The sequence below is a fragment of the Pavona decussata genome, unplaced genomic scaffold, assembly GCF_977016875.1.
Source record: "Pavona decussata unplaced genomic scaffold, jaPavDecu1.1 SCAFFOLD_300, whole genome shotgun sequence".
Classification (NCBI taxonomy): Eukaryota; Metazoa; Cnidaria; class Anthozoa; order Scleractinia; family Agariciidae; genus Pavona; species Pavona decussata.
Window position 1 is genome coordinate 729,001 of NW_028145697.1, and position 19,594 is coordinate 748,594.

Here is a 19,594-nt window from a genome sequence, read left to right on the forward strand (position 1 = left end):
CCCCACCTCCATAGGGGTGCGTTTGGTTGCTTGGGTTACCCAGGGACGCATAGGAAAGCTGCCAATGTAATCAGTATCTTCGAAAACCTAGCTCCTTTGAAACAACTTTTGTGCCTCCCAGGGGTACAGAATGAAAGTGCAAACCCTGAGAGGGGTATAGAAGGTAGGTTTTATAAGTGTAACTGTAGTCAGGCCACTATTTTTACATACCCTATTTATTCAATTAACCGCTCTGGGCGCCTATTTAATTTTGAGTCCATGGGGATGGGCGCTTATTCGAGGGTGGGCGCTTATAATTTTCCCAACATTTTCAGCAAGCAAGGGCATTTTAAGAGAATTGCAAAACAAGGCACAACAAGTTTATTTCGCTTCAACAAGACAAAACAAAGTGCAAAAGCTATCATAAAGAAGGCATAAACAATATAAAAGTTCATATAAAAGTTCCATACATTTGTCTGTATAGCGAACCAGCTGTGAACTGCTACTAAAAATAGTTCGTGGGAAAAAATACAGGGAAAGGTATGGAAAGTTCAAAACACGCCTAGTTGCTTTCTGGCACAGCTACATCCCTCCAATTTTTTTCTTAAAATCCTTTTCCTAGTGCCAAAAGTTTCCAATTCATGAATTATTCCACCTCAATTTTTCAGAGGCGATGCTTTATGAAAATTATTTGACATCGAATTTCCATACAAACACTGTTATTTCAAGCCTGTTTGGCCTACTCGTCAAAGTGGCGTCGAAAACCGCGATAAGGCCTATAAAGGGACAACTTTGGTGCCTCCCAAGCAGGGAAACGCGAACGACGCTAAATCGCCGAAATCGCTTCGAATCTGCTTGCCAGTGAAAAGCTGGTAAATGACAGAGAATACAAGAAACAACACGGTAAGTTGACTTTATTGATAAAACAATATTCATTTTCTGTCATTTTATACAATTCCGTTGCATTCCCAGACAAATCCGTATAGTTCAAACCGTTCTGTGTTATCTTGAGCTTGGCCTCCCTGTGAACGGAAAAACAGGCGGGGCTGTACTTGTTCCCAGATCTTCCCGAATCCTAAGAATTTTTGGTCAGCGGCGTTGCATCGAGAAATATGCTCAAAGCGATCGCAAGCATTTGAAAAGTTTTGAACCGGCAAAGAAGGCAATATAAAAATTAGTCTTGTTTTTGCATTCTGGAATGGTATTTTAAATGGACCAACTTATTCCAGTTATCAACAAACTTCAAGATGTGTTCAATACTGTGGGAACAGAGGCCATCCAACTGCCTCAAATTGCTGTAGTCGGCGCCCAGGTTTGTTCAAATCTTGCTGCTAAATATTTGTACGTACATGTACATTGAGCTCTTAAAGCTTATATTTTAGTTGGTTCATCCATAAAGATATTTGGTGATCAGGATTGTTGATGCAGAGATTTTTTTTGTTAAGGGTGTAATCAAATGAAGCAAAGATTTTTCAGTCGAAAGCGATGTAAAATTGTTTTTAGCAGCTAACATTGCAAATTACGGCGGGAAATGAAACTACAGTAGCTATTGTGGTTATTTTGTAAATCGAGTTTGAGATCATGCAATTCGCAAACAAATCTTATCAGTCAGAGAATGCTAAGCGGGTGTTTTAATAAATTCATTTTTGCTTTGATTTTTGCAATCGCAGAAGGCTGTAATAAAATGGGTTTCTTCACGAATTATTAAAACCACTTGGAATGTAAGCCAAGTTTGTTTTGCCAGCCAAACTAACTTCCAGCTGATATTTTGCCCGTTCGAGGTTATATCCAGGTTGTATTCGCCCAGTCTTGCTTTATATTTGCTAATAAAGTGTTGTGTTTTTTTTTCCTTTGGTGAACATGAATATGCAGGATCAGTAAAATTTGATTTTTGTTTGCAAATTATTTTGAAATCGTTATTTTCAGTCTTGCCACATCAGTTATAATGACGAGTGTCGTTTGTTTGAATTCCGATATAGATAAAGTCATAATAAGCCAGTTACTTACCTGGCCTAGCAAAACAGTTGTCAAAATATTTGCATTGCCGACAAGGTGATTTCTGTCATTTGCATTTCTACATGTATGGGGCTGAATCAGTAATTTAGGCAAGGTTAAACTCAAGACAATGCTGGCCAGCAGTCTACTCCCTTAAATTAGGCAGGGCGGCCCGGAGCAATTGACCACTGAATATCTTACTTGAAAAAGGAGTGCCCCCGCAGTCCCAGAGTCGATGAATATTTAAATGAAGTGAGTAAAACAAGTGCTCCCGCAGTCCTGCGTTCCCAGAGTCGATGGATATTTAAATGAAGTGAGTAAAACGAGTGCTCCCGCAGTCCCACAGTCCCAGAATCGATGAATATTTAAACGAAGTGAGTAAAACGAGTGCTCCCGCAGTCCTGCAGTCCCAGAGTCGATGGGTACTTAAATCTAAGCTTGCTTCGGCTCATGGATTTGCTTGTTTCGGTTCATGGATTAAAGAACGAGTTATATTCATGTGTAGCGTGCTTGTTTCGGTTCATGGATTAAAGAACGAGGTAAATTCGTGTGTAGCGCGACGATTGCGGGACTGCGGGAGCAGCATTAAGGAACACGACTGCGGGACTGCGGGAGCAGCTTTTCAAGTAAGATATTCGGTGGGCCGGGTATTCTGCAATCTAGCCGGGCGGCCCGAGGGTTTTGCAGGGCCTCAGTAAATTTACAGCTCCCCTGTTGATGTCAACCATTTTGCTGGTGTTGTTCCCATCCGATCCCCTCCCTTTGGGTAAGTATTGGTAAGTTTTCAATATTCCACTGAGTACATGTATTCAGTGTGACGGTGCCTGGGTGGTTGCCACTCAAAGGATTGTCATGGTTACCCTTCGCGCATGTTTGTGGCTCCCCCACAGACCTTACAGGCACCTTCTCCACACTCATCTATTGGTGATGAGTTTAACTGACCATAAAAAAAAAAAACACATTTAACTATTTGGCATAAATTTTAAGGTGTTGTACATGTACATGTACACTCTCACCTCTTGCAGCCAGTGCTGCAAGACAAAGAATCTCAGGAGAGACTTGAAAAACTTTTTAACACAACGCATTTCATAGCGAAGGAAAACCTTGCCCTAACAAAATTTTCAAATTTGTGCATTCTTCAGGAGAAAAATGGCTTAAACATTGGCCAACACTACAGAAATCCTACGGCATGCAAGGCTTTCATTTCCACGATTGCAGATCATGAGAGAAACAAAATTCAAAATGACATGCGTGATTCCAGCTACTTTTTGTAAGAAGTAGGAAATTGATCACAAGTCGTTAGGTCTATTTCGTTGTTACGTTTATAGCTTTGATTAGTTTGATATTTCTTCTTGGTCCATAAAGCCACATACAAATGTTTGTAGGTTAGGCATGCTTAGTACATACCCTAAATTCCCAACCCATGATGTACGGAGTTATTTACCACAGTGAACTAAACATATGTCTAAAGGATAGCAATCTTAATCAGTAATCATGGTACTAACACTTTTATTGAACTTGTAAATAATGTGACAGAATTCTTGGTACGTTTAACCATACTGCAATTGGGTTAGTATTAAATTTACTTAAAACATTTTGGATCATTTTTTGGACAAGTGGATTTGATGTTCAGGGTACAACCAAAATCTGGAAGGTACTCGTCCGATGGACAAGTGAAATGAAAGAAAAGTTTTTTGCCCTGGACTCTTAGCTATTATCTCTTGTAAGTTGATGCATCATTTAATTATATTATGGTGTCCTGACTTAGTGGCCAACTGCTATTGATACATGTACATGTACATGTATTTAGACTTGAATAAAGTTATAATTATTGCCAACTTAATGCCCTTACACTTTGTAGGCTGGCAACCCATCAAGTTGCGACTATTTGAAGGCCAAATTGGACATTACAACTTTTGCTTACTGCTGTTGTACATGTTTGAAACTACTGCAGTACACGCTGCTCTCTTCAGGCCAAAAATCTGTACAAAACTCTCATCATTCAAGAAAGTTGTAGTTGTACTTTTAGTGGTCTTTGATTATTGCAGCATTTTAAAACATTTCAAAATTGTACATCAGCATACTAAATTATTGTCACACATGACAAGTTAGTTACAACTAGGTTTAATTTACACTAAACAATTTTGTATCCTGGGCTTGTTGGGTCAGCATGCCACAAACAACAGTCATACCATCTAAATGGGCCTTTTTAAAATTAAATGATTTAATTTTGTTTCTGACAACCAGACGGTTTCTAATACAGTGTACATGTACATGTAGTTGCCAACCTTACCACTGAACCAACAATTCTCACTCCAGCAGACCCTCCCCTTCTCCCAAGAAGGCACTATCACTTGGTAAAATGTATAAAATTAAACCTTCCTGAATTATAATTCTCTTTACCAGCTGATATCTATCACAGTTTTTCTGTCTGTGCCAAAGCTAAAAGTAAAAACTTTTTAAATGCATGCAGTACTACTACAAAATAACCCCCTAATTAAATGCTGATTAACTTTCCTTTTCACAGAGCAGTGGCAAAAGTTCAGTTCTTGAAAATCTTGTGGGAAGAGACTTTCTGCCAAGAGGTATAAATTCTAGTTTCTTAAACCAATAGTTGCCTTGACTGTTTGGTGTGTAAATATTGAGAAGCACAATCATGTGCAGTGTAACAGTTTGTCAAGGGATGTTGTACATACATGTACGACTCTACAAGTGTTTGAAAAAATATTGCCTTATGACTGTACATTTGTATTGCACAACATTTTGCTGCATGCTAAATTGAGGATGATGGTTGTTTGGTATTTTTATACATATCAGCAAGGTACATGACTTGTATTCTTAAATCTAAACCTGTGTACAAGAAGTTAAAATAAATCTTAGTCCCCTTTTGTGACATTAAAGCTCTAAAAGGGGTTCACTGGATCCCTATGGACATAGTAAGCCAATTTCTTGTCAAATAAATCTTCAGGATGTCATCAAAACGTCGAAATCTCTCTGCGTTAGTTTTTCTGATTAATTTTAAAAATAAATCTTGGGTATGTCAATTGTCACATGTCACTTGACTGAAACTGTTTTTATTATCTCTTTTTACAAAGGGTCTGGTGTTGTTACCCGAAGACCACTGATTCTTCAGTTAGTTCACACTCCGCACAAAACCAAGACAACAGCTTCAAAGAAGTCCACTAAGGAGGTGAAACCAAAGGTTGTGGAAGACGAAGATGGTGATTCTTGTGAGTACAAATCCTTTTTATGTCAATCGAACTCCTGATAACTAGAACCTTTTTCAATTTCCAGTTTAAGGTTCAAATTATCGGGAGTCAACTCTTATCAATCATTGGAGCAGGGTAAGGCTGCTGCCTAACAAAGCCTGGTAGGCTGGGGTGCCCATTAGAGAATGTTCTGGGCGCCTAATTTTTGTACCATCACCTAACACTTTATATGTTGGGCTCCTAACTTCTCAGCTTTTGGCCTTGTGGTAGGGTGCAAAGAAAGTCATCTTTACAGCTTGCCCTTCGGGCACGAAGGCACTTTCCACACAAAAGTATTACATCAAGTAGATTAGTTTTCTGAAAAGAAAAAAGTTTGGCTTTCAGATTTCACGCGCAAGCGGAAAGTGCCATGTCACGCATCAGTGCCTTCGTAAACAAAATTATGCAAATTTGTGGCGAAATGAACATTTTTAGATCTTGTCAGCTTTGATAAAAGTTTCAAAGGAAACAAAATTGTTTCATTTTTGCAATTTACATCTGATAGTTTGTGGGAAAGCAATAGGACGTGATCGATAAATTTTCATCATTTTCATTTTCATATATTAATTAAAAAAATACATACTGAAGAATTTATTGAAATGCATGTGACAATGTAAAAACCATGAACGAAACTGAATTTACTGGAGTACAGGATCAAAGCCTTTTTGGTACGTTCATTGAATAATAAAGCATAACAAAGACAGACAACTAGCTTTCTTTGAAATAATTCTTATTTAGCAAGAGTAAGTCATTTTTTAAGTTACCGGTATTTTTGCTTGAAGATTGCGTGGACAAGACTACGAAGGAAAAATTTCACTCATTTTAAAGTCTTGCGTGTCAGGCATGAAATGTTATGCGATACTTTTTTCAAAGGATTTCCCTTTGTGAGATCAGCTTGAAAAACGGCTTTCGGTTCACATAAATCTAACTGGAAGTTAAAATAGTATGTCTTACAGTAATTTTTTAATTTTAATTCCCAAAAAACTTCACTTGCCCGACGGGCAAGTGATGGTCAGAATCCACTAGCCCAATCCCAAAATCCACTAGCCTCGGGCTATCGGATGCGACTTTCTTTGCACGCTGCCTTGTGGGCCCCTTGAAATTTTGCTAACTAGGCAGCAGCCTTGCAGGGCTATCATACATGTAAGTAGCCCATACACAGGGTCCGAAATTGCGCTTTCCTGGTCGCCAATGCAACTAAAAATTTTGCACTGGCGACCAGAATTTCACAACTAGTCGCCAGCCGGCGATTAACTATTTCATGCCACGATCATTATACAAACAATAACTTTGATTTTCAGCCAAATCGATAAAAATGAAATTCAAAGCCGCCCGCCAATTGGTCACTTACTTTTTACCTTTCCACTGCTTTTGAAGTATAAAACTGATTTTCCTGTTATTATAAATCTATCACAACGCTTCACAGCTCAAGCAGTGCGAAGCTTCGCCGCCATGTTTTTTGAACGAGAAATGTTGCACTGTTGTGGCCTGGTGCGAACAACATGGCGATCCGTTGATCGTCTTGACAGAACACGAAAGGAAAGATCGTTTACGGTTTTGAACATAGAGCAAAGAACCAACCAGCAGTTTTTCAATCGGGTACGTTTCTTGTCCAAAAGGTAGAGACAAGAGAAGGTATAAAGTTGACTTGAAACATTTAGCAGTCTTAAGAAACTGCGTACTCGATTCATTCGTCATGGTTTTTCAGTGGTAGGTGTATAAATCGCCATTGCGGCCCCAAACGCGTTCTCTTCGTTCTAATTCTTAAAATAAAAATTGGCGACCAGAATTTTCCATCTGGCAACCAAAAATTTTGGGTTGTGTTTCACTTCGAAGGAAAAAATAATTTTATTGACACTTTTTTTTCTGCTTTTTGGTGACCAGATTTTTCCATATGGCGACTGAAAAAAAAATTTCAGTCGCCACTTGGCGCATGCCTAAAAAAGTTAATTTCGGACCCTGAAACATCTGGCTGTTGTGGCTCATGGTTGCGACAATGAATAAATTATGATCAGCTACTCAGACTTTGGAAATGACTTGAGTATGACTAAAAGACAAGGCCTAATAGTCAACTTTTGTTTGTTTGTAGAATTTGTGTAAAAAAGCTTTCATCTTCATCGTGGTTGTTTCCTTTATTGTCCTTATTGTTTGTTTGACCATATTAGGTGCTGGCCATTTTCTGCATGGTCCTTAAAATCTGCACAGTGGGGGAACCTTGTTTATTAATTACATGTACATGTAGTTTAAATTTACCGTGTACCTTCAGAGAGAAAATTTTTGGATTTTTATTTTTTTAGATAAAAATAAACTTCCCAGTAAGTTCTTACAAACTAAAAAAGAATTTTCGAAAAAGAGTGAGTATTTGCTGAGAAATTGGGACGAAAGCAATTTCCACCGGAAGATAAATTTTACTTTGATTGACAGCATATTGCTGCCGGTGTAACCACCCATTGCGATATTTGCGCGAACAGTCTTTCTATAGTCTTGAATCCCTCACGTTCTCGCACTTCGAATATCCTGTAAATTAGTGCGTTTGTTCGAGTACGACACTGACATAAAAGAAGACAAAAGCTTTAAGCTACACTTTAAAGTAGGTACAGTGCAGGCCAGAATTACAGTCAATCCAGGTTACGCGTGAACAGTAATTCCAAGAATGAAATGAACATTCGAATTTCTCTTTGTAATGTCCGACGTGTGAATGAAATGTTGGACATCTCTCTGGAAGTCGTTCCGAAAAAGACGCATTAACTGAAAAAAAGATTCAAAATACTTGGGAAACAATTGTTATTCTTGAAATGTTCAATTTTGCAATGTAAAGAAAAATTCATAGCTTTATACTGTCAATAAGCCAGGGAAATTTATACGGGAACTCTGAAATCTCATTGGCGATTTTGAAAACTGACATGTAAATTTCAAAACTCCGTTCAAATTTCAAAAATATCGTTCACGCGTGACCTGGGTTGACTGTAAGTGAACCAAACCATACGTGTATACGCGTCTAAAAATCTGCAGATGCGTGTCTAGTCAGACGCATTAGTATGTGTGAGCCAGCTCATTGTTTTCGTATTGTTGATATTTCATTGTTCTTTTGAATTGCCTGGGAAAAGCCTTTGAGAAGGGTTTGACAAAGTATGACTACACTTGCCGACTTTCTTGTAGAATCGGCTCAGCGCAAGAACAATTACTCCATGTTGTTGAGCGCATATAGAAGAAACTTAAACAAAACACTTGCCGTGAGGCTTACTGTCTTACTTAAGGTCTTAAAATCTTCCAGCAAAGCGAATATTTGGAGACGCACTTGTTAATGTTTCAATTTGCAAGTCCGTGAATCCATTTCATGAGCTTCCTTTTTTATTTGCGGCTGAACGTTATCAGATCACTTGTGTTCGGCTGCGTAAAACTTGCAAGTCTTGGCAAGCGGAAACAAAACAAAAAAGCAATTGAAAATTAACGCTAAGAATCATGTTTTATGTCTTGATCTTTTCTCACCTCGCTATAAGATAACTAGTAAAGGGAAATCCGGCGCTTTTGCTTGTAGCGTTTTCACAAAGGCCTACTGTATTACGGTAATTTCCAAAGCGTTAAACAGAGTCAGCTCTTAAACAGTTCCGTATAAACGTTTTCTTTCAAGCGTCAAACGGATACTTGTTTCCTATTTGCAGCATTAACAATTTGGGACGCTCATACTTCGACTGAAGAGCAGCAAGAATTTTCGTTTTGACTGATACAATACATGCGGTTACGGTGGTTCCCCGATAATTCCGTAGCGCTGATAATTTTACCCTCCTCAGCTGCTTCTGCTTCGGCCCAACAGCTTTGCTTGATGAGGTCGGCTTGTGAGTCCCCATTTTGTTTTTCCCATAATCATTGCAGATTACAAAATCGACGTGCGCGTTCAACAAACACCGTAGATATCCAACAAAATGGTGAAGGAGTTGATTACTGTGGAATGCGAGTACGTGCAAAGCTGCGAGAAAATTTTCACAGGAGGTGACCGGAAGAAAAAGTAGCTTGCAAAATGATTGGCTAATTTTCCATAAAGGCATTAGGGGGCGGTACTTGTTTGACGTGTAGCGAGAATTTTTTTTTTCAAGCGCTGTTTTCTCACATTTTAATTTTCGCTTGCAGGGGACACTTTCAAGAGTTACAACTCAACAACGATTTGGCCGATTGGGTTATTCCAGAAAAAATCCACACCTCCCCGACAGATGGGATTCTGGAAATTCTCACCGGAGGGGGGGTCAAAGACTCTGGAAATCCAGGCGGGAGGGGGGGTTGAACTTAAGAAAGTCTTCTGCAGGAGTCATTTCGACCGATAGTTCACACGATTCGAACGTTTAGTTCGGTGACACTTCAGCGCTCTCAGACCCTGAAAATAATAGAAATATTTTGTTCACATATTTCTCACCTAAAATAAATGATAATCTAAGTTCCTTCGCAGGTCCTTTTATAGCAGAAAACGCGAACAACAAGATAGTAAAGAACGAGCCATCGCAACATTGTTGCAACGAAGAGTTTGAAACGCCTGACACATTTCTACTCGTACCAGACCCAGCGCGCCACCGTTGTGTAATTTCACGTCCGCCATTGCATTCTTAGCGTGGATTCCACTGCGTCAGGCGGAACAATTTTTTACTTGTGCAAGCAAGGATGCAGAGCTATTAGCTGAAGAAGATAATTCCAAAGAATTTTGGTCCAAACATTCCCTCTTCGTAGAAAATACTCGAGAGGAACTTGTAGCCATCTGTACCTCGAAAAAAGTTATTGCGAAAGCAACAGAAGGAGAAAGTTCTTGGACGGGTTCCTGTCACATATAGTGCAATCTCGTACCCAGAGTCTTCAGGCTTTGTGGTCAGCGGGGCAACGCCGGGAAGACTCTGGGGACATCGAATTTTATTACCACAGGATTTCTGCGGTAAAACAATGGAAACCGTTAGGGAACAGCCAATCAAAAAAATTGAATTTTTTGGATGTCCCCAGAGTCTTCCCGGCGTTGCCCCGCTGACCAAAAAGCCTGAAGACTCTGGGTACGAGATTGCATATAGTGGTAACCTCTCTGAAGTCCCATTGTCCGTAGCACAGTTGAACAAGCAGCCAGTGCGTTTTCTGCGTGCCGTTTTAAGGTTCCATGGGTGTTGTCCATTAAGCACAAAGAATGAACTTGTTCGCTTTTTCGCATTGTTGCTCCTTTCTTTTTTTAGTTCCATGCGATAGAGTTTTTAATATTAGCAGAAGCCTTAGAAATTAAAAAAAGAACATCTTCTAGACGTGATTGTGCGTATTTTATATTAAAAATAAATTAAATTTAAGCCCAATTTTTTTTTTCCGGAAATCCAGGCGGGAGGGGGGGTCTTTTGTTTTGGAAATCCAGACAGGAGGGGGGGTCCTGTGCTTCAGGAAATCCAGGTGAGAGGGGGGGTTAAAAAACGACCCCATCCGTCAGGGGGGTGTGGATTTTTTCTGGAATAACCCATTTCAGTAAAATTTGGCCAGATGCCATAAAAATATATAACCAACAAAAACGTGTTGGGGAATTCAATAATTCTAAAAATTCTTTCCTTGAAAGCTATTTCTGTGCGTTCACTCCGCTATATCCGTTTAACTGAAGCCACCCCTAAAGGTACACGGTAACCTTAATCAAACTCTCTTTTTGTGCACATGCCGTTGCAAATTATCTGCCATGGGCAGAGCCAGAACCTTTTTGGTATTTAAAAATACAAATTAAAGTATGTTCATATGAGTTTTTTTTATTCATGCAGGAAGTCTCATGTTGTGTTGAATTTTATTTTACTCTCTTTGTAGATTTTTCAGATGATGAAGGCGATGGAAGTGATAAAAAGGCGAATGAAGAACCTGAGGAATTTGGAAAGTTTTTGCACTTAAAAGAAAGGGTAGGCACCACAGTCTTCACCATTAATTTCAAATCTAGTGTCTACCATGATAGTGATGATTTTGTCAGTCCTGCAAGACAAAAATATATTGACAATGCCTCTCTCCAAATAAACATAGAAAGGGCTAGATGCATGTAGTAAATGCCTAGCTTTTGTTGTGTTGTGATGTAGTGACATCTTAATTGCCCTGTTGGAGTAGAAAAACTATTAAATGATCCTTCTTAGTTAGTTAGCAATTGCAGATCTAGAACTTCCTGTAAGGTGGGAGCCCAGGTTGGATTACATATCTGCAAAACAGCAATGGCCTAAAACACTTGCTACAACTGTACATCTACATGTACTTCCATTTCTGAGCTACCTAGTTTTCAGGAAAAAAAAAATAAATAAAATACTGTAAACTGCAGCAACTTAAACTGCCACCTTCTTACTATGCAGAATGTTTTCTCCAGAAATGTGTTACTGACAGTAATTATAACCTTGTGAGTAAAAATGAGAGGGTTCTGGAGTGAAAAGTTTGAATTCAAAATACTGTAAGGGTGTGGGCTAGTCCTCTGTGCTAAATCTGTCATCGCCTAGTACTATCAGTGAGAGTAGTGGTAATGAGCACTGCCCTGATAGGTGACCTGTGGAAAGATTGTGCCTTTATAATTATTAATGAGTAAATACATTATTTTATATGTTCGACTGATCCAAATTGACTTGGAGTTTACAATTGAAGGTCTGAGAGCATAACCGCCTTATGTCGAATTTTAGCCCAGCTTTTGATTTCGCTCGGATTTGTCCGAATTTTGGCTCTCCCTGGTTTTGAAAACATTTCGCGGTTTTACAATCGTGGACAAAACTCCTTGAGAAAACCACTTGCTTACTTCTCCCTCCCACCCCCTCCCCCTATGCAATGACAACCGAACACAGACAGCCAAAAAACCACTCACTTACTGTTTCTCCCTTCGTGATTCTACACAGTTACTTCTCCCTCCCCCTCTTCCCCTTATGCAATGTTGATGTGGGAAGCGATGCTTGCCAGGAAACTGTTCGTGACCCAAAAGACAACATTGAGTCAGGGGGAGGGGGAAGGGGATTTTATAGTTTGCTTGTGTACAAGTGAACGTGCTTGGAAGGCAAATTTTTTTATAGGTTTTGTCCACGTCAGACTCGTTTTCCAAATTATCGGTAGCCTAAAAGTTTCCACTGTCCACGAGCCGTGTTTAGTCGCACCAGTTGTTGTTTCTATAAGTAACGTTTGTGATGATATCCTGGTTTGCTTTTGCGGGTTGTAACAAGCCCAAAATAGATCAAGGCGGTCGGGATAAACAACTTGCGTATCGTACTGGCTAGTTGGTTTCACTTTTGTTTGGTGAAGTTTGTAAACGCACGACATCTATGGATCTTTTGAAAAGTTATGAAATTGATGAATGCAGTTCACAGGAACTGGTGGAAATGTTGTCCAAAGAATCCCTCCTTGGTAGTGATGACTGTGCCGTGGCGAATTTTTCAATTCGATTATCAAATCCCGCGGGAGCATCAGAGACAAATCCCGCCATGTGCAAGGTGTTTTGCAAGCCTTAGTTGTGGTTTGCCAGGCTTGAAATTTGGTATGTAACGATTAACTTTACAATTTCAAGGCAATGATTCAATAAAAGTACGATTAACATAGATTTTCAACGGTTAACGGTCCGACTGCTCGTGAAAAGAATAGATAGTCAGTACCTTTTAATAGAACTGCCGTTAATCGTTGTTAATCGTTGAAATGGCTACATGCAGGGGGGGCCAGCAGCGAGGCCTGGATCCGAGTTTGGATGATCGCCCCAGTTAAGAAACTTGGCCGAGCGAGCCTAAGTACTGATTTTTTGATAAACAAACATGGCGGCGATTTTATGTGAAAGCGCGTCTGTGCCGATTCGCAAACAATTTGGCTATTTGACGTCCAAACATCACAGGAAGGTTTCGGTCGCTCTTTTACCTGAAGTTTGGTCATCAAGAGGGATCACGGATGCAAATTCTGCAGCGAAAAACGAAAATACTGTAACCAACGATTAGCAGACCCACATAGTTCAGAAGTTCACAGGGCTGTAGAAATTAACACTCACGAGAGGTAGTACGACTTCCTCCATTCCACTTTATCGTTACCTTCCCTATTTGTTCATTTAAGTACACAGTAGAATTTCCTCCCTTTACAGCAACTACCCACTGGGAGTCAACAAACTGTGGAGGTTCTGGTGATCTAATTTTCTGTTTTGCTCTAGGCTTAAGATAAAATGTTACTATCATACTCTCAACAACAGATTTTTCTTTTCCAATCTCTTCTAAATGGTGAAAAGTTTAGAGGTTATGTTAGCAGCACTTTGCTCCTTAACTTTGCCAAGTGAGCCACAAATATTGACTTTTGAATTCAGTATGTATGCGTGGTAATAAATCTCATCATCTTAAAGAAAGAGGTGAAGTTATCTTTCATTATTTAAGATTTTGTCTGTCATTCTTCTGGGGTGAGAACTGGAACATTAAAGAGGCAGCGTGCTAAACAGCAATACTTCAGCCAGTCATTACACTGTGCAAGTGTGTGAAAATGTGCAGTAATTGCATAATTTTTAACATGCTAATTACACTTGACTATGTTTCACAATATGTTAACCAAGTCAACAGTATTGCAATATGTTACAGTTCTTATGTATATTGTCATGTGCTGATGACATAATCATACTGCAGAGTAATGTGGTCAGCTGGGTTAATCCTTGAGTTGCTAGAAACACTTCAGTAATCAAGGGGTGATAATTTAGATTGTCTTCTTCGATTAATTAATGGCTGTTGCATACGTAGAGAAACCATGGTTGATTTGCCATCCCAGGATCTATTTGGTACTGTATCTCCCTTGCAGTTGGGTTTTAGGGTGTATTCCCAGTAGCTCCATTTTGGCACCCAACAATGGGGGTAAACCACCATACCGATACAGGTGGCCATGGACATCTGTATTAAAGGGTGACAGGTAAGACAATAATATTTACATGTACCTTCCAAGGTTTCTGCACATGCATGTGGTTTCTGCAGGATCTCAGTGTATCAGTACATTGTTCACCCGGTGCTACTGAACTCAACTTCCCAATTTTTTGCACGAGAGAATAAGGACCTGAATAGATTTTTACGTAAGTTAATCTCCCCGTGCAGACGAGACAAACACCCTTGCAACCGCTCACGCAAACCTGGTAGCTCTATTCACGTTAATGTTTAGCAATCTTCTTCTGAGATCTTTATAAGCTATCCTTTCCAGTTATCTAAAAAATTCTTTAGGACTCAAGCCGTTTTCCTTGTGTATGCATTTAAACCATTTGTACATTAAAATTAAACTTACAGGAATAACTTCTCCACGCGACATTTAAACAGAGTGAGCATTCCATAAAATAAACATGCTGTTTCATTCGTAACGACGCTTTCAACAGTTAATACGCATAAAATGTGGGACAAATACTTTTAGTAAGCTTACATTAAAGTTCCAAGCCGATCTTGAGAAATAAGCTTACATCCTGGGCTTTCGCGATGACAGTCGTGAAACACTGCGTGGCTTCTAGTTTCTTCAGAACTGAACAAGCATCGAAATTGACATCTACTATTTTGTTGACGTACAATATCTTCCTGAGACGACGAAAACCATAATTGTTCGCTACATTACAAATCATATTCTTCACTACATACACCTCCTGCTGGTAAAATCTCAGCTCAGCTGAGAACATGTCGCTCGCAATTCCAATGCTGATGGCTCTACGAACCTAAAACAAAGCTGGCACCTCATTCCAGCGGTCTTGATTAATCGTAGTGTTCAAACTTCGTACTACCGCAAAAAAACATGCTAACAGTAAATAAACAATAACTAAATACGACTGCGTTTTCCACCGTCGAGTCGCCACGGACAAAATGGCGTGAATATCGCATGAATCCTTCGCATTTCGCGCATGCTCGTTACGGTTTTCGAATGATTGACAGATTTCTTTACTGGGGCGATCATCACTTTCCGAAAAGCGGCAAGATCAAAGGTAGCTGCCAGCCCCCCCTGGCTACATGTCTTCCTGTTAATCGTGTGGAATGCTACAATGCAGGTCAAAAGTAGTTGGGACACCTGTCCAATAATCATGTATTCCAAGTAAAGTTGGCTTTTTGGGGTCACAATTGGAGCGTACCACCCCCCTCCCCCCCCAAGCAATGTTGGAAGATGCAGATAAACAGTATTTTTGTTGAAATCTGTGTTGTAGTGTCAAATCTCAACATTGCTTGGGGGGAGGGGGTGGGGGGAGATTATTTCAGTAGTATCTCGCTAAGTGTCCCAACACTTTTGACCTGCATTGTCTGAAAACGACTAGTTGGGAAAAAGTGCTGTTAACGTGGTCAAGGGAGGAATTTCAAGCTAGAGTTTTAAGAGCTTTTGATTGTATTTGTACTGAAACTATAGATAACACAATTGCCAGTTTGAACAAAAGGATAGAAGCTATCCTTGCCTCTAAAGGCGGTAGAACCAAATATTAATCACGCAATGCGGAACTGTGAAAACTGAACATGCTTTATTATTTACACTTCAGTATATTCTGTGAATTTCTAAAGCGTGTAAAGTGTAACTTCATTTTCATGCTATCTGAGGAAAATGCTTGTGTAAATTGTAATTGTCACTTTGTAAAACTCGTGACAACGAGAAGTTTATCACATGCGTGACATTTGCATTTTGTTGACGTAAAGAACTGAACATTACTCACTACAATACTCACTTTAAATAGTGGAGATTTATGCAAATTGAAAACGTATTTGACATTAAATGAACACAAATTTAGAAAGTATGTATGTTTTCTTTAGTTTGAAGAAACTATTTCTTTCATTATATGAGTTATTGCGCATTTTCAACTCTGAGTACTCAGTAAAAGCACAAGAAAAGAAAGGTATTAATTAGCTCTTTATATAAAACATTCAATTTACTGAGTAATGTTGTAAACTCTATTCAGACACGTTCCTTTGGAGCGCATTATACAACAATTGTTTTTATATACTCAACAAGAGTAGCCGGCCATAGTTTATTTTTAAACACTGTTCTTCATTGATGCGAAATGAATGCAAACGTTACTGAGTATTGTCGCGAGCATCATGTCGCCGTCAGTCAGCAATGTAAACATTGCTAGAATTCTCTAGAATGAATCGTGCAAAACAATGTCCACAGGGCGCGATTTCTCGCTGTTCACTCTGTGAAATGGGCTTCCAGAACCGGAAAAAAGACCATCTAATGTCCATCATGTTTGTGTTTGTCTGATCTATTGCACCGGCTCTAATGAAAACAATCGGGGCATCCGATGTAGCAAAAAAAGGCGTGTCGCGCGTTAGTTCAATATCTCTTAAACAAAAGTTCTTTGGTGCGGGTAAATGGATTGTATCGCCCTCTAGCGCCTGGAGAAGATCAGCCCACGCGATTATTGTTGGATTCCACCGAAAGTCATTCAAAAGAATGACTTCTGCTTGTTCCGTGCCAACCCATGCGAAGGAGCCCGTTGCTGGATTACAGAACGTGTTATAAATTATTTTCAATGGCGATAACATAAAAGTCTTTCCAGAATTGGCAGTTCCATACAAATAAATATTCCGGAATTTTCCTCGACCTTTAGACAGGGCTGTATAAATCGCATTGCAGAAAACCGAGGGGATTATTCCTTGGTTGTCGAGAACCTCATTTGCCGCCACAAACCACCTTCCTTCGCAACCGTCCACGCATGGCGCATCTTTAGATTCTTGTAAGAGCTGTATTCGCGATTTCTTCAGGCGAAGACACTGCTCTTCAGCGTGAGAAAATTCTTTCGCTAATGATAATGCTTCATCCACCGCTTTATTCCCGCGGTTTGCTATAAACTCGGCCAGACAGCGTTTTCCTTCTCGTTCTTGAACCATCGCCAAACATACAAGCTCCAGCCTTGTGGATATTGACTTCTGTTGAATTAGTTTACAAACGTCAAAAACACTTAGCCGTGGATCTTTGATCTTTCTTTGCTTCGATACCCCGCCTAGTTTGCGTTTTCTTTTGTTAGAAGCGATTGCATTTTCCGTTCGAGGACAAGTAGTTAAGTCTGGATGACCCACAGAATGAACCGCTTCGAGGTCTGATTTCGTGACATACTTGTAGGCGCTGTAATACGTATTGTGGCGGTCACTGAAATGAACTTCGATGTGGAATTTTTGGCTCAAGTATCTCTTTACTTGTAGCCATCTACCTCTCTTCTTCAGTTTTACCGCCATGTGAAAATGGTACTTGTTGAGATCGCCATCGGCATCGGTAGTGGCATGACCCTCCATGCTTACCACCCAGTGAGAGATTTCAATGTTAAAGCTATTCCATGCCTCTATTATCGCTTCGCCAAACGTCTCTCTACGGAACTTTTCAGTGTCTGCGCGACTGTACGTTATAACGTAAACAACTCTCTGGCTTTCTGAAGCCTCCATTTTCTCATTGAGGACAACACTCTAAGGAGCTTTCAGAGCCGCGCGCTCACAGTATAACACGATTTCTATGTAAACAACAGACCTTGTGGGCAGCGGATGGCATATCCGATTTAATAAACAAAACACCACGTTTTGAACTCTTTGAAAGTGAAATAAAGCTCATCGTTTCTTAAGCGTTACAACAGTGTGAACATGCAAGTTGTTATTTTTTACCCCGACTCACTGATCTGCATGGTATTCATTTGTCTATCTTTTTCCTGATATACACCTGTTGCGCCTTTCCCGTATCCATACTCTAATATGACAATACGAAAAGTGCAGCAATTGAAATTCCTTGTATATTGTTCACAAATATGTTCTTCTTGCTTACCAAACAAGAGTTCTCATAAGAAGCCCCGCTTTTCATCGACCAATAGGCCACAAACCTGATCTCTTTCAAATACTCACTTTCAGACAATGCAGGTCAAAAGTAGTTGGGACACCTGTCCAATAATCATGTATTCCAAGTAAAGTTGGCTTTTTGGGGTCACAATTGGAGCATACTACCCCCCTCCCCCCCAAACAATGTTGGAAGATGCAGATAAACAGTATTTTTGTTGAAATCTGTGTTGTAGTGTCAAATCTCAACATTGCTTGGGGGGGAGGGGGTGGGGGGAGATTATTTCAGTAGTATCTCGCTAAGTGTCCCAACACTTTTGACCTGCATTGTAGTTTTTTGCGTTATCAAGAGTGATACGTCGACAAACGGGACAAAGCTGGATTTTACGCCAGGAAATTGACACATTTTCTCTTGGAGAATGTAACTGTTTACATTTTTGACATTCCTGTCACGCATGTGGTAGTTTGTAACAGAATCAAATAAAAGCGTGACAGCATTCTTTTCGTTGCTCCCGCGAAAAAGACTGCTTTCGTGTGCCGTGTTTGAAAGACAACGAGTGTATATTGAATATATACAAGAATTTAATACTCAGTGCATTGTCCTCTTGGTCATCCAGTGTCTATAATGTTACCGATATATCTTTACAAGATGGTATTAAAAATTTCTCAATGGCATGAATGCAAAACACAAATCGGCATGAAAAAATACTGGACAATGGTTTTCAATCAAATTGCAGTTCACATGCAAAAGTTTGGACAAATCCAAGCAACATCGAAAAACAGGCTGAAATTTGACATAAGGCAGTTATGCTCCCAGCCCTTCAATTTACAGTGGAACCTCTCCTTACAGACACCTCTCTATAATATTTACGGAAAGTTCACTCAAGGTCCCCGAGGGACTGAACAAAAACATTGTGCGATGTCCTAATCAAAACATTTTTCTTTTTTAACTAGAAAATAACAGACTTTGATGAAATTTGTGAGGAAATAGAACGTGAAACTGAAAGAGTCACTGGAAATAACAAGGTTTGTGTTGTTAGTTTGCTTGTACATGTACCGGTAGTTATAAATAATATTTATTAATTTAATTTGTATGTACAGTGAAAGTAAACATTTGGCAAAATTTCCAAATTGGGACCTGGAGAAAGTCATTCCCTCTGCCCTTGCAAAGTGTGCCAGCAATGTCATTTCCTGTTGTTGACTGCAATTCATTTCTTGTTTAATTCAGTACAGTATATACATGTACCTAGTTAAGTCAGTACAATTTACTCCATTTTTCCTTGTACATGTAATTTCCTCTTTGTAAACTTTTCTGCAAAGTCGAGGTTCTAGATTCTTCTTGCAGACTTAGGTTATTTATAGTATACATTTATTTATTACTGAAACTTTGGTGAAGTAGCTACAGCTGTATAGTATTGGTTTGACAATCACTACCGGTAAATCTCTTAACAATCCTCACAATCTATTTCCCCATCAAGATACAGTGTAACGTTTCTGTTGGAAACCTTATTGCCATAGTATTCAGGGATGTAGCTACACTGTAAAAGCCGGCTATCCGTGAATTGATAGATAGGTTTATTAGATCAATTTACATTTCAGTTAAGTGGCTGAATTATCAAGGTAATTTACATAATAATAGTAATGAAA

At 39.5% G+C, this 19,594-nt stretch overlaps 1 protein-coding gene across 1 annotated transcript in view; it reads left to right on the top strand.

Annotated features, from left to right (window-relative positions):
- The first annotated feature begins 1,113 nt into the window (after window positions 1-1,113).
- LOC146454492 (dynamin-1-like protein) overlaps window positions 1,114-19,594 on the top strand; it is a 40,066-nt gene continuing 21,585 nt past the window's right edge. The window contains exons 1-5 of the mRNA XM_085094985.1: window positions 1,114-1,291; window positions 4,502-4,559; window positions 5,070-5,204; window positions 11,025-11,113; window positions 18,902-18,973. Of these exons, the coding sequence (XP_084951111.1) occupies window positions 1,190-1,291; window positions 4,502-4,559; window positions 5,070-5,204; window positions 11,025-11,113; window positions 18,902-18,973 (456 nt within the window). The 5' untranslated portion in view covers window positions 1,114-1,189. The remainder of the gene's footprint in view (window positions 1,292-4,501; window positions 4,560-5,069; window positions 5,205-11,024; window positions 11,114-18,901; window positions 18,974-19,594) is intronic.